Here is a 14,612-nt window from a genome sequence, read left to right as displayed (position 1 = left end):
GTTTCTGAAAAAAAAGCCGGCGGCGGATTAAGCTATATTTGGCAGCTTGTGGGGTGATAATCCGAAGGAATGAGAAGGAATGCTGTGCGCGTGTACATTGGTCTGGGCGCCAACGGTGACCTTAACTTGTGGCTTTTGTTCCCAGGGTAGTTCTTGAGTTCCGAATGTGGTTGTTGAGGAGAAACTTGCAGTTGAATTCTTGAAGGAACTTCCTTCAAATGTCAAAATGTTTTTGAAACTTCCTCAAAGTTCCAAAATCTTTCTGATCTCGGAATGATTATTTATTAAAGTCACTTCACTTTAGGCCTCATTACTTTTTAGGGAATTCCCCATATTCATTTTCAACTGGACAGGATGTTTAGACAAAGCCACCACAATAATTAGAAACTATCCCAAAAGTACCTAACAGTTGTGTTTATTTTCCAAGGTCCATGCAGGATTTGTCACGATTAATTTCAAACAAATGGTCCAATCAGTATACAAGATCAAGCAGGGAGGCTGAAAATGGTTAACTTAAAAGAGCAACCCAAGAAAAACGATGAAGAAAAAGGCATAAAATCTATGAAATAAATTCTCCCAATACTTCAAGGTGTTAGTTCTATTAATTTTTTGATGAACAAATTTCAATGTTTTGCCAACCCCATCGCTGGTAACAAAGTAATAACAGGAAAAAAAGTAACTACCGGTTACTGCTGTGGGATATTGAAATTTCTAATCAATTTTTAGAAGATTTGTATGTAGATGGATACTTAAAACTATATTAAATTTGTTTGTAAACCAGTCTTAGCCAACAATTTATTTCCCCAAAAGTGACCATTACACCAGATAGTGACCGTTTTACGAGCTCGGTGGCTTTTGAACACCTTTGCGGGGGAGGGTTTTCTTTTAGTGGGTCAAAATTCTTGGCATATGTGCAAAACTTGCCCCGGGTGAAAAAAATAGGATTGTTCGTACCCTGAAGGTGGGACCTACACAAAAGACTCCTCCACTCAGAAATATTTAGCGGTCAAATAATGGCCGATGAAAGAAAAGAATAGATACTTTGGACAACAAAGGCTTTGTTGTTAAGTTGTCAACGGGAATCGTGGAGTGTGTAACAAATTGGGCCAATTCAGTTTGTTCTGTTGAAATCGGGGTTGCAAACTTGGCGCTGTCATGACAATGAATTGCCCAAGGCACCTCAGTGTCTGCGTTGGAGTGGCCATTGTCCCCATGAACAGGTTGATAAAAAGTTTGATATTCAAATGCATTTCTTTGTGGGATAGAATTGCTCCAGATAGCAGCATATTTGGGGGGGGGGGGCGTGTTCTTTTATTCATCAGGGATACGTATGAGTACAACTCTTGTGCATTCGTTGTTATAACAAAAGACAGTTACACACCTCAAAATTGTCTGCTGAATGCAGTCGTGGTATCAACCCACTGAATAAATTCAAGAAATAACGGATGATTTTGGAGCATTGAGGCTGTTTCAAAGATTTTTACATGGCGGCAATTGGAGAATTTTCAGGGTTGAGGATGGTTCCTAGCCAAAAGGGCCTAGGGGGTTAGGGTTAAATTGTAGTAAATTAGTATTTGAATACAAAACTTGGGGGGGGGGGGGGTTGATGGGAAGGAAAGTACATGTAATACGCTTTGGGAATAAATATGCAGTACATTTATTGTGGGGACATTTACAAATACTTAATGAGTTGTAAAACTTGGCAAGTTACACTTGTACATTTGGTAGCACCTGCTATGCAACTTTTCGGATCATGTGAGTTTTCATTGAGCTGAAATTGTTTCGAGGAAAGCTTTTGAAAGTATCAGTCAGTGTTCCTCCATGAATCCTGTTTAAATTCCAGTCTCCCAGATATATGTGCAACTGCATGTACAGTACTTTCCAACCTTGAACTCGGGAAAAAAATTTCTCAACTTGTCACCTCGTAAACTTTGGAATTTCGCAGCCGCTTGGAATGGGGTGAGCTTGTTTTGATTTGTCGTAATTGACGGAAATGAAGTTTTATGGGGACTGACAGACGCGTATTAAGCCAGAGAAAGCACTGCAGTACGGCTGAACACTGAACTGTATTGTGGCGGGGAGAAAGGCACAACTTTTATAGCTTGTTGTTTGGTTTTATGTCACTCATGGGCTGACTATAAGTTTAATTTGTTTTCCAATAAACGCCAGCTGAAAGATGTACACACTGACATTTGAGATATACAATGTAGGCCTATGGTACTGTACATCTATAGATACAGGATTTTAGGAATATGAACTTACACAAATGTATCACATGTTCACTTGATGTACATGTTGTGTGCACTTAGGACTGTGCTGCTAAAAAATAATTCATACACTATGTGCAGAAGTGTTTTATGCATAAATTGGGAGTCCACTTTTTTCACGTCCCTATAGTATTATTACATCTGACATCTCCAATTTTATAATTCTGGAGCACTGCTTTAAAATGCAGTCGCACTCCAAGAGTGATTATGAACAGCAAACTATACGTGTACCCACTGTACCCACCTCCCCCCCCAAAAAAAAACCCCCAACAACAACAACAACAACAACAACTGATGATGTCATTCTTAATTGTACTGGAATGGCAAACTGCAACGTTCCAAGGTGACTTGGGAAAGGAAAAATGTCCAAATTGGAACCTAAATGTATAGAATGGCCCATAAGGATGTTGTTTATATTCATGAGCTATTTCCCCAGGCGGGAAAATAAAAGGTTTTATAAGGGTTCAGTCAACTTCAGTGTAAAGTACGTGTATTTAAAAAGTCTCTAGACTTAATTGTGAGCATGTACTGACACATGTAGTTTTCATACATGAACAGTACATTGTATTGTGCAATTTACAAATGTATGTGTACCTACTGTAGATGCTCTAGTCTTGAGCTTGTCAATCACAAACCCAGTACTCAGTACCAGAGGCTTCATCCTTCATTTGAACACCCACTACAGACACTTGGAAATGTCTCAACGACATGCACATCTTAATGTGCACTCGAGGGGTTTCTCAGTGTGTCTTAGAAGACGCGTGCCTAGTGAGCGTGCGGCAACAGCCCTCGAAAACCTGTAGAAAATCCATCCGAGCAGAAGACGCTTTTGTGCGTACTCAGAAAGGATTCCCCGAAATCAGTTGAATGAGGCAAGGCCGGTATGTACATGTATAGAACGGATTAGCCCAAATCTGCTGATGCATGAGATGTAGACATGTACAAATTAAGGTTTCTTTATTTGCCTCCGGTTTAGAGCCTGCTTGAGTTCCTAGGGACCCTTGTTGACTCTTTGAGATGGTAAAGGAATGAAGTGAAGAGGATTTGGGACAATCAGACAGATTCCTTGAAATGTTTTGAAGTTGGAAGAGAATTGTTTGATATTTCGTCAAGCAGCTTGTCAAAGTGATTGTCACAGCATTTCAAATGGGCATTGGTATGGTTTCGGATTGTTTGCTTTTTGTTTAGACACTTGTCAATCTCCCTGTCAGTCTTAGGGTAAAGAAATCTATGCAATAGTTCATGTAATTCTTAGCAACCAAGGGGAAAGGTTTAACACTGTGCATGCATTGCTGGTTGTTTTTCTACAAACTCAGTACAGTTTATGTTATGCTAACAACAGAGAAATTCACAGGTGTTGGTCATTTTCAGTTTTAAAAGTATTTTTGTTTCTTTTCAGAACAAAAGTTTCAGACTTTTTGGGAGGCATCTGTTGAGGCTACATTTATGTGTGTCAGCCAACATGATACATGTACATAGTGTATTTTGTACCAGTTGGCCATTGGCCTGATGTTGTACACTGTAAGACTTAACATTTTGACCTTTTTGATTTTGGAATGCGTACATACTCATACAATACATGTACATTATTGTTTCTTCATCTTCCAAAATCCACCAGGATATTGAAGGATTTTGCAGGATTGAGAAAGATACAGTCCTCTTTGTTGTACTTAAAGTAAACTTACACATAGTGTGCCATTTGGTTCTTGTTCTGGGATTTGGAGATTTCAAAATTTCTTGCATGTACAGGCCTCGGAGTTATTAGGGTTAAAAGAGATAACAGAAGTGTACATGGCCAGACCTCTAAAGGAATAGAGTTTTACTGCTCTTTTGCGGTCACATAGGAAGTGTCTTAAGCGGGGACAGTTATAATCACTTCCTGGATACCTCAGCCAGGGGGAGGAAGAACAATGTAATGGCCGGCCAAGGAAACCCATTGTTGTGGGATTGTTGCGCTCAAGTCCCAGCTAGGCCTCAACCAGCAAGTGGGATTTTCTTCCCACAGTTGTGGGCGTGGGCTCAAATCAAAAGGGGGCGGAAATGAAAGGGTAAGACAACAAACATGTTGTTTGCAGGTTACAAAGACAAACATTTGAGTTGTGGATTTAAGTTTTATGGATGATATCAGGGGGAGGTTGTATGAGGGGTGGGGGCCGGGGGGGGGGGGGGGGGGGTGCGGAAGAGTAATCAGTTAACCCAGACAACATCCCTAGAGCTGGGAGGGGGGAACAGTGTTAGGCCCCTCATTGTTACACACAGTTACCTGTGTACATATATGGGGGAAAGCTTTTCTTGTTATTGCATGCACAAAAAAATTGTAAACTACACAACATGTACACATACATCATGTACTTAATATCATCTAATGAAATAATACAATTTTGAACACATGGCAACAACTTAACAGAGCTGCTGCTCAGAAATGTACTAAGCTCAGAAAAATATTTGCTTAGTGAAATCAGGGTACCAGTTGAAATGTCATGCTAGTGTATAGTCCTCTTGACTGGTTCTCATCATATTTGAGGGAAGCTTACAAATGTGCTAAGTATTATAAGGCTGTGTCTGAAGTTTGTAAATGGCTACGGCTAGAAATTACACACGCGCCTATGGAAGTGGCTGCAGCGGCTAGCCACTTCCCATAGACCGGTGTGTTATATCCAGTCGTAGCCAAATCATTCTCTGTTGGAGTGGCTTTATGAAACTGAGTGTTCAGCAGACCACTTGTTCTTAGCACACACATTTCCTAGCACTAGCAGAGAGTGCATTGAGAGAAAGAAAAAACAGGAAGTTGTGTCCATGGTACGTTTTGTCCAGTCTCTTTTTCCCTTGTCCCTGATGGGGTCCTAGGGAGAATAAATATCTTTGGCCTTCCCCGTAGGCTGCTCTGTGGGCAGCCTGCGTCTTGGGTTCTTGTCTTTTCTCTTTTCATTTTTCTCTGCTACGTGATGTGAGGCCGAACGGACAACATGTTTTGCACGGGGATTAGTCGACCACAAGGAGTCAAGCAAACATGGCTCAGGGCGTTAAAAAGAAAAGTTGAAAAAGTTAAGAGCTGTCTTGAATAAAATTATGGCTACTTCATAGCAGTTTCATTTCAGGTATCTCAAATGTTGAACAAGTTAGTCACCAGTCCATCACAAGTTTGTCACAAGCCAGTCACAAGTCCATCACCAGTCAATCACAAGTCTGTCACAAGTCCATCACAAGTCTTTCACAAGCCAGTCACCAATTAATTACAAGTCAATCACAAGTGTGTCACAAGCCAGTCACCAGTCCATCACAAGTCTGTCACAAGCCAGTCACAAGTACATCACAAGCCTGTCACAAGTCAATCACAAGTCCATCTCAAGCCAGTCACAAGTCTGTCACAACGGCAGTCTGATCAGGTGTGAACAGGGGAGATAGAGAAACAAGGCAGGATTTGAACCAGTGACCGCTAGAATACTGCACAGGTGTTTTACCAACCGAGCTATGATCCAGCCTATGATCTCCCAATTACATGTAGTCAATTCTGTCATTGTGCTGCAGTTTTGTTCGATTTCATCAATTTTCTTCTCGATTTTCTAAAAATTACTGCATTTTCAAAATCACATTTCTTTGAATTATTGACGTTAAGCTTCCTGTGCCATTTTAGGAACTAAAAGTAAAAAACACACAAAACACGCAATCAATTTTCAAGGAAATACAACTTCCGAAACAATATTAAGTTCGCACGCACATGATCAGGCATGAGATTATTCAGCCTTTTGTCTGAAATCAATTTTTTTTTTAAATCTGGCAGAGAGACATTATCATCAAGTGTAGAAAGAAATGCTTTCAGTCCTTTCATCCAATTTTCAGATTATTGTTTTTATTTGACAATCTTAACCCTGCATGACTTTTTATTGACTTGATTATTTTTCACTATGGCAACAAAATATGCCATTGTATCTATTTCTCCTTCACGTGACATTCTTCAATTTAACCTCACAGCGGTCAAGGGCACAGGACAATGTACTACCGGTTCCACTTCAAATTTAGAAAAGAAAAGAAATGCTTAAACCCCAAAATAAGTTTTAATTGTCTTGCAAATAGACGCTTGGTTCCTGTGGTGTGCACGTTTGTGGTTTATGTGGTTACTATTGCCCAAATTGTTCCAACGCAATGGGAAACAGCCATGTGGTCTGTATCCTTAGTTCTTTGACGTTACCACAGTTCATTGAATTACTTCATCTGGTCACATGATCATTACTATTCAAACAATTATTGTATGAAAATGGATTTGATTTACCTTGTTAAAAGCATGCCCCAAAAAACGAAAATCCATTGACATTTTTTTATGTTTTCATACTATAGTCAGGTTTTAATATTCTAAAGTGTATTCTCTCAACTTCTAAGGTCATGTTTATATTTATAAAAAAAAAATTCCAAAAACTGTAATGTCAGACACTTTTATCACATGCACATTGTATCAATAATATCCAACATCTTGACATAATTCATGTACTGGTACATCACGGCATTCAAATTACTCCTCCACGATTAAGGATTGTGTCTGTGGACTTACATGTACCATAGAGCAAGGCCGGTAAATGTACCTCACCAGAATTTACTCGAAGTTAGAGGTTTGAACAATTGTTACCTTTTGTTTCAGTTTCGTGGAAAGTTGTTAAAACTTATTAATCAGGGACTTATATCAATCTCTATCTTTTGGTAATCTTTGCAATTTGTGTACGTATTGGGGATGTGCATGATATACATGTACACATCTACATGTAATATGTACATTTGTACATGGCTCTCTGCCCATTCCTACAATACTGCATGTAGGTTCATAGCTGCTATGCTTTCTGTTTATTCATGGTGTATGTACAGATTTATAGCAGGCCTAAGATTGACACATACCATTAGCACCTTCAGGCAAATAGGGTGCAGGTACCTGTTGTCAAAGTTTGTGCTGTGGACAGGTACCGGTACAGTACATCAACAACAGGTACATCAATCAATTATCCTAATGTGCAGGTGTTTCTGCAGAAACCCCTGAGCCCAATAACAAACAAGAAATGCATGGTCAGACCATACTGAGTGATCGTGATAAAGATCTGAATTTCTGCAGAATCTACATGTACCAGAAAAGATAGAACACATACATGTACATGTACGCTGGTAGATACATGTAGATACAAATTGTACCATAACAATGTAAAACCGCGTACATTTATCCACCCTGTTTTTTCTGAATTTTTAATGTTGATGTAATGCCAGACGGTACCACTCACTTCTTGTCAATGTGCCAATTTCTGTCTGAAAACAGGAACTGGTTAAGAATAAATTCCTCTGCCAAATGCAAATGTTGCCTTCCTGTATTGCATACGTTGTACCGGTACATTTATTACATTAAGATTAACATGAACGTGTACCGCAGATTAGTGGGTACAAAGGCAATTTTTCTTCTCCACCAACTACGGCACTGAAATATTGCCGGAAACTGATACAGTGGCCTGAGAATGTGCAGATTACCAGTTTAGGCTAAAATGGTAAATAATGTTATTGTGTACCATGTTTAAATTAAAGCTGTGTTTTGGATTAGTCTGTGACCAATAGTTTTCATGGCCTAAATATTTGGAACCCATAAGCACATGTAATTATTCACCCCTTGATGCATCTATAAAACCATAGAGTGCTCCAGGGGGTGATTTGGGGCGGTACCGGTATAAGGAGTAACAGGCAGGGCACTTTGGGGGCGGTACGGGCACAGATGGGTTGATCAGTGTCACACCTGTACCGTATACTGGTCTGTCATTGAGAGATGTGACTCACGTACCTGTCCACGCAATGGATTGGTAAACGTGACTCATGTTACCGAACCATTGCGTGGACGGGACTGGTGTGGCTTTGTTCCAAAGTGCATGTCTCTGAAGGTCGTCAGGTTTTTTTGATGTCCGAACTCTGCCACAGTACCGTAGCGTGATAGGAAATCCAGGGTATTATCTTCCTGTGGCAGATAATAGTCACAATCTAAAACAAATACAAGAAAGGCATTGTAGTCTTTGTTCAAGACCAGAGATCAGATTTGTTTCCCTTCTGCATCCGGTTTGTGACAAGCTCAGTCAAGAGGGGGCGCTATTACAAGATAAACAGTGGCAGTGGTGCCCAACATATTTCATCCGCGCTGTATTCAAGCTGTGCATGCGCATGAGGAAGTAATTGGATTTTCCTGGGTCCCATTGCCAAAATTCCCAATCCTTAATTTGAGGGGTACATTTCATTGGAATCAATGAAGGTCCACATGCCAGAAAAGTCTGAGTCCCCGTGTCGCACCTGCAAGCCCGGGCAAACGCCGATCACTTTACAAAGTAAATTGAAAGTATTCAACATTTGGCATATATGCGGCTCTCAAAACAACTCCTGTACCCGCCATCAACCCCAGCTTTTGTCAATTTCTCTTTCTCTTTCTTGTGATTTTTGTACACCTGAATTCCCTGAAGTGTTTTCTCAACCACAGCACTGCCCTACCGGTATCTTTTCTTTCCCGGCAAACTGCATACTGAAACAACTTTGTAACAACATGGGTTTTGTTGTCGGTTCCAACCACAGCTGGCTGATTTGGTGATGGGTGGGAAGGGGGGGGGGGTGGTTAGCTTGCACTTCTGTGACCTTTGACCCTTACTGAAAGCATTCGCAGGTACATTCATGCTGGGGAGTGTCAAGTGCGAGAATGTTGCCCCTGGGATCGCTGCGGGGTGTAGGCAAGGAATGTTGGGTTTTTAATGGACCTCAAGAGAGATTCAGCTGAGAAATATCGACCAAAAGGATTGGAAAAGCTTCTGTTAAATTTGTACATACATGTACAAGATGTCGATAAAATGTAGCACTATAGTCTGCATGTAGAGCGTAGCATAAAGATGATGACTTTTAACCGTGACACTTAATGTTCAGTGCAGGCACAATGTCGCAAAATCGTGGACTTGCATTAAATGAATGCCCTGAAGAACGTATTGTGTTTCAATACCAAAACTTGTCCTCATTTCAAAGGCTAATTTCAAGAAATACCGGTATGGATTACCTGAATTGAAGTCATGAATTGACATGTGTGGTTTTTTTTGTTGTTCTTTTTCCTCTGCAGCCACAAAACATTCTGCTGACGTCGGGCCTGCCGTGTCTCGGCGACATCAAACTCATCGACTTTGGCATCGCGAGGCTCGTCCACAACGGCGAGGTCATACGGGACATCGTTGGAACGCCTGAATTTGTCGGTAGGTCAAGTGAGAACTTTCATCGCATTGTTTGCATGGATCCCTCCTGCCAGTACAGGGACCGGGTACCCTATTGAAGTAAAACTCAGGTAGCCCTACAAGAAACCCAGCCCCAAATTTCAGATCTCGAACAGGCTTTATAGCTTTGCAGTGTAAACTGTAACTTTTCGTGATCATCATCTGTCGAGTGTCGAAAGTACGTAAACACGAAATCTCTGTTGGTTTTCAATGTAGCCTGGTTTTCATTTTGAAAATTCCCCGCACTTGGCATTCAAAACCTTTCTTCTTTGTTGTCTGAGAAGTTAACTAGGTAATTTGTAAAGCTGGTTACGGGTACCTGATCCCACAATCTGGAACTGGTTCCTGACATCAGCGGTCAGGAAGTCCAAGGTACCGGATTCCGATGCGCACCCCTTCTGGTATCTCCCGTACCCGTTTTGAAATCAACACGGGTACACCATGAACCAAAACAGGCTCTTTCGACCGTCAACTGAAACAAAGAATCCCAAATGAAATTGTTTCCATTTTGCCACAGCTCCGGAGGTCCTCAACTACGAGCCCATCACGTTAGCAACAGACATGTGGAGTATCGGCGTCTTAACCTACGTCATGCTGACGGGCATCTCGCCGTTTGCCGGAGACGACAAGCAGGAGACGTTCCTCAACATCTCCCAGGTCAACCTGGACTTTCCGCTGGAGTTCTTCCAGGACATCTCAGACGACGCCATGGATCTGATCCGGAGAGTCTGCATCAAGGAGCCTGAGTAAGTGTGCCGAGTTGAACCTGATTATAACCCTAACCTTCCCAAATCCTTCCAAACCCACCCGGAGGTTCGTAGGATTTTGTAGGATTGAGAATGCTCATATTCTTGCACTGGGGTGTTGGATTATGGAGGATTCAGTAAGGTTCCTAGCAAAAAAATGTGTAGGGAGTTAGGATTAACCCTGACAGAACTCAACCCATCAAACCCCAACAGCATGTTTGTTGGAATTTGTCAGGATGGGTACAGCACCCCTAAACTGACAGTCTTTTACAATGGGTTGGCACACCTCCAGAATCAAAGTCAGAAATATGCATGTGCAGTTTCCCATAATGGTGTTGGAATTTGCCAGGATGGGTATGGTTCCTAGTAAGTCATGCTAGGGAGTTAGGGTTAATAACTGATTTTGCTCCTTGTTTGGTGTGAGCTTTTGAGGACAAATAACAATCACAAGCTTGCTGAGTGGAGCTATGCTGATTTAACATTTCGTTTTGTCCTGCGAGCACTGAATATACTCAGTTCTTTCATAGAGCTTGTGAGGAAAAATACAAGAAGCTTCCTTGAGTAGGACTCAAACCAACATCTTCCAGGTCTAGGCCAGACCTCTTATCCACTGGACTGCGGAGCTTACCAGGTTTTAGCTGGCTGCTTCAAATCTGATATAGAAGTGGGAACCGCAATTATATAATTTTGCTTCAAGGGGGAAATTGTTTTGCCTCGTTTTGCCTTAAGCAGATTTATACTTCACTCTTATACTACCACACTTTGTTTTTCCATCCACCGCACAGTTTGTCCAACACCCTGATAAACTGTGTTGATTATTTTCTTATTTTGCAGGAAACGGCTAACAGCCGAAGAGTGCCTCAACCACCCCTGGCTTCAAGGCAGCTGCGAAAAGATGACAACGAAAGAGCCGGAACTCAGGCTAGCGGAGACCGACAACAATAACCACCTCAAGGAGGACATCAGCAAAGACGAGGACTTCTCGGACCACTGTCAAGGCGAGGACTCCGAAATGACGCCCCACCCTCACGACTCGGCAGACTCCCGTGTATCAAATCGCGACAGTTCCCCCGACGCGATCCCCACGACCTGCAATCAATCGACGCCGCAAATATTCACCGCGACTGTCACAATCAGAACTGTCACCCCAGACCAAGATTGCGTCGACTTTGGTGGGAACGCCAAGGAGTCTGAGAAGAGAATCCTCGACTCGGAAGACTCAGAGACCGCGGAATCGGTCGAGGCAAACTCGGACTCCTCGGAGCAGAACGATCACTGCAGGTCACCCTACCACAGCCCCTCAGCCCCCAGACGGGTACTACTCAAGAGCAAAGACGCCCTACCTAAAGATCTCAATCACCCAAAGCGAATCTGCATTCAGGTCGTCTAAGGAATAAACATTCAAGACAATTTACATTCAGGGACTGCTCATTGGAAATTAACTTATGAACCAACTCGCCTGCATCATTCCAGCGTGGAGCATTTAGTCCGGCGTGCCGTTAGCAAGCTGCTCAAAGAGCTGTACTGTGATGAGACAGCTTCTGTTCTCTGAAGTTGAATTTTAACCCAAACAATCCATCCATGTGTAAATGTATATTTGGAAAATTTCACAGTTTTGGTGGCTAGAATAGTTTTTATAGTAAAAAATATTGACCATCTTTCCATTTTACGTTCTGTACTACAGTCGACGTGTGTTAGATATCATTGCTGGGACCAAGTTTTTTACAACATATACAGTAAAGAAAGTTGTTTTTTTAGTAAATGACTAAAAAAAATCGACAATTTCGGAAAAAAATTACCCCAAGAGTCACCCTTCTACAAATAAAAAAAAATTAGTGCCGAAAGTTTTCCACTTCAGGGCTTCCAAATATAATGCAGTAATTATAAACATTTCTTGAAAAGATGAAAACACGATTGCAGCAAAACAAGTTAATAGCAACTCATACAACGGTAACAAGTTTAAGTCATCAAGTGCCTGGAAATACACTGGCATTAGTTTGTCCTACCCAGAAATTCCGCTGATAGTTTTGTTTTTGCATGCCAAAGTGTATCGTTAACAACCAAATTTGCTTTTAGCCCGTAATTTCAAGGTGTGTATTTAGTCATTCGTTTCTCTAAAACTCATGGCACTTTGTCTCAATATTATCTTGACGCATAGGCGATTGAACTATTTATTTCTAGCAAAACGGCACATTCTAAAATTTACATTTTAACAAAACTACTTAACTAGAAATGTTGGCATGGTGTAGTACAGTAGTTGCTTTTTGAAAGTTATGCCAAAAAGCTCTGTTACGAGGGCTGCCATTGGTAGATGTTTACGGTGGAGGGAGGCTAATGACCAATGACATGACTTGTCAAGTTTTAACCCGTAGGGTGTTGACAGTTGTTACAAAAGGGATGAATTCACAATAACAACTCGTTGTGTTAGTAATTATTTTGGGGGGCGACTCAGATTGCATGTTATCATGATTTTTGTAAAAAAAAATAGATTTGTATATAATTTCGTTATTTAATTTGACAAAAGAGATTAACATGTAGGTTTTTGTTTTAACACGCATGATACTCTTAGGCGGGAAACCTCTTGCGGTTACACACTTTGAGGCCAGTTGTACTTGTGAAAGTATGAACAATTTTTACTATTATCAACGTTGGCATGGGGTGAAAAGTAGTGTTTCGCGACACATTTCAATTTTCAGTGCTCCTACGGTTAAGAGTTTTATTAAATACCGTATCTAGGGTAAGTTGAAGACAAGTTTATCTGCAATAGACGTATCTAGGGTAAGTTGAAGACAAGTTTATCTGCAATAGACTCGTAGTATCTGGTATCCGGACGCTGGATACTTAGCCTATGAGCACAATCTGAATAAAATCGGTAGTGTTGCGCCGTACGCGCACGAACCGTTGCATGCGCACGGTGTGTCTTTCCAATTGAGCTGTCAAACGCGGTGATAGGGCGCCAACTTCTGTCCATGCACGGAACCCATAGGTTTATTGCGTCAAATATTACAGGTAGTTACAAGATTCCGAACAGCTTCGCAAAAAAAATCATCTCATTGAACTTTTCGGTTTGTAACCAAACTTTATTGAAGGAGTTTCAAGGGAAATTTCCTTCTGAAACCTGCAGCTTACACTGTGGATTATTGTGGATAAACTTGTCGACCGTTAGGCCATTTTTAGTCTAATCCTTGCAAGTCTTCTGTAGTTTGTGAAAAAATGTTAATTTGAAACCTACTGGTAGATTGTAGTCACCTATTGATATTCACTAGGGAAGCTACATGTACATTGCACTCATCTGGTTTTAATAAGCAGGAAATTTTAAACTTCTCTACCTCTTGATGCCAAGTTATCCCGGCAAAAGATAAGGTCATTTTTAAAAGTTGTAAGGGTTTTGTTTCAAGGATTTGGTGAATTTATCAACAACAAAATTCAGCCGAAGTATGCTTTGATGGTAAGGGGTTAACCTTGCATTTTTTTTTTAAATTGGGTCAAAATTTAACTTTTCCTCAAAACAACCTCAAAATGGCATATTATGCGCGATTAACCATTTAAATAGGTTTTTTTTGGCTCTCATTTTGATGATTTATGGAGGTTATTACAAAACTACATGTATTTTTTGTGGGCCAACAATTTGACAAAGCTGTAGTAATGGGTTAACCTTGTGTTTTGAATGAAATTGCGTCAAAAATGAACATTTCCAAAACCGCCAAAATGTTTGCATTTGATGCAAGATCAACCCATTTATATGATGGCTAGGCCTTGGTTTGAAGATGCACAGTTGTTGTTGCAAAATTATTTGTTTGGCCAAAACGCTGAAAACGTGGCAAGGGAGGTTAACCTTGTATTTTGAATCAAATTGTGTCCAATATTTATTTTTTCTCAAACTGCCCAAATTGTATTTGATGCAAGATAAACCCATTTAAATGGTCGCTAGGCCCTCATTTTGAAGATTTACTGAAGTTGTTAAAAAATAATTTAATGGCCAAAAATTGGAAAAAGTGGTTAAGGGGTTAACCTTGCATTTTGAATCAAATTTTGTCAAAAAAATTTACATTTTCTCAAACATCCCCTAAATTGTATTCGATGCAAGATAAACCTATTTCACTAGTTGCTAGGCCCTCATTTTGAAAATTTATTGAAGTTGTTGAAAAATTTAGGATTTTTTTTTTTGCCAAAAAATTTGAAAAAGTGGTAAGGGGTTAACCTTGCATTTTGAATCAAATTTTGTCAAAAACTTAACATTTTCTCAAACCACCCCTAAATTGTATTCGATGCAAGTTAAACCTATATTAATAGTTGCTAGGCCCTTATTTTGAAAAGTTATGGAAGTTGTTAAAAAATTTAGGTTT

General features: G+C 40.5%; 1 protein-coding gene across 1 annotated transcript in view; it reads left to right on the top strand.

The window, feature by feature from the left end:
* The window catches only part of LOC119719255 (serine/threonine-protein kinase 17A-like), a 37,518-nt gene extending 23,303 nt beyond the window's left edge, over positions 1–14,215 (top strand). Inside the window, exons 4-6 of the mRNA XM_038188631.1 lie at positions 9,373–9,502; positions 10,038–10,266; positions 11,101–14,215. Of these exons, the coding sequence (XP_038044559.1) occupies positions 9,373–9,502; positions 10,038–10,266; positions 11,101–11,656 (915 nt within the window). The 3' untranslated portion in view covers positions 11,657–14,215. The remainder of the gene's footprint in view (positions 1–9,372; positions 9,503–10,037; positions 10,267–11,100) is intronic.
* Positions 14,216–14,612: the final 397 nt, after the last annotated feature.

The sequence above is a fragment of the Patiria miniata genome, unplaced genomic scaffold, assembly GCF_015706575.1.
Source record: "Patiria miniata isolate m_02_andy unplaced genomic scaffold, ASM1570657v1 HiC_scaffold_8, whole genome shotgun sequence".
NCBI classification, from domain to species: Eukaryota; Metazoa; Echinodermata; class Asteroidea; order Valvatida; family Asterinidae; genus Patiria; species Patiria miniata.
Note: the sequence above shows the minus strand (reverse complement) of the source record. Positions and strands in the feature narration are given on the sequence as shown.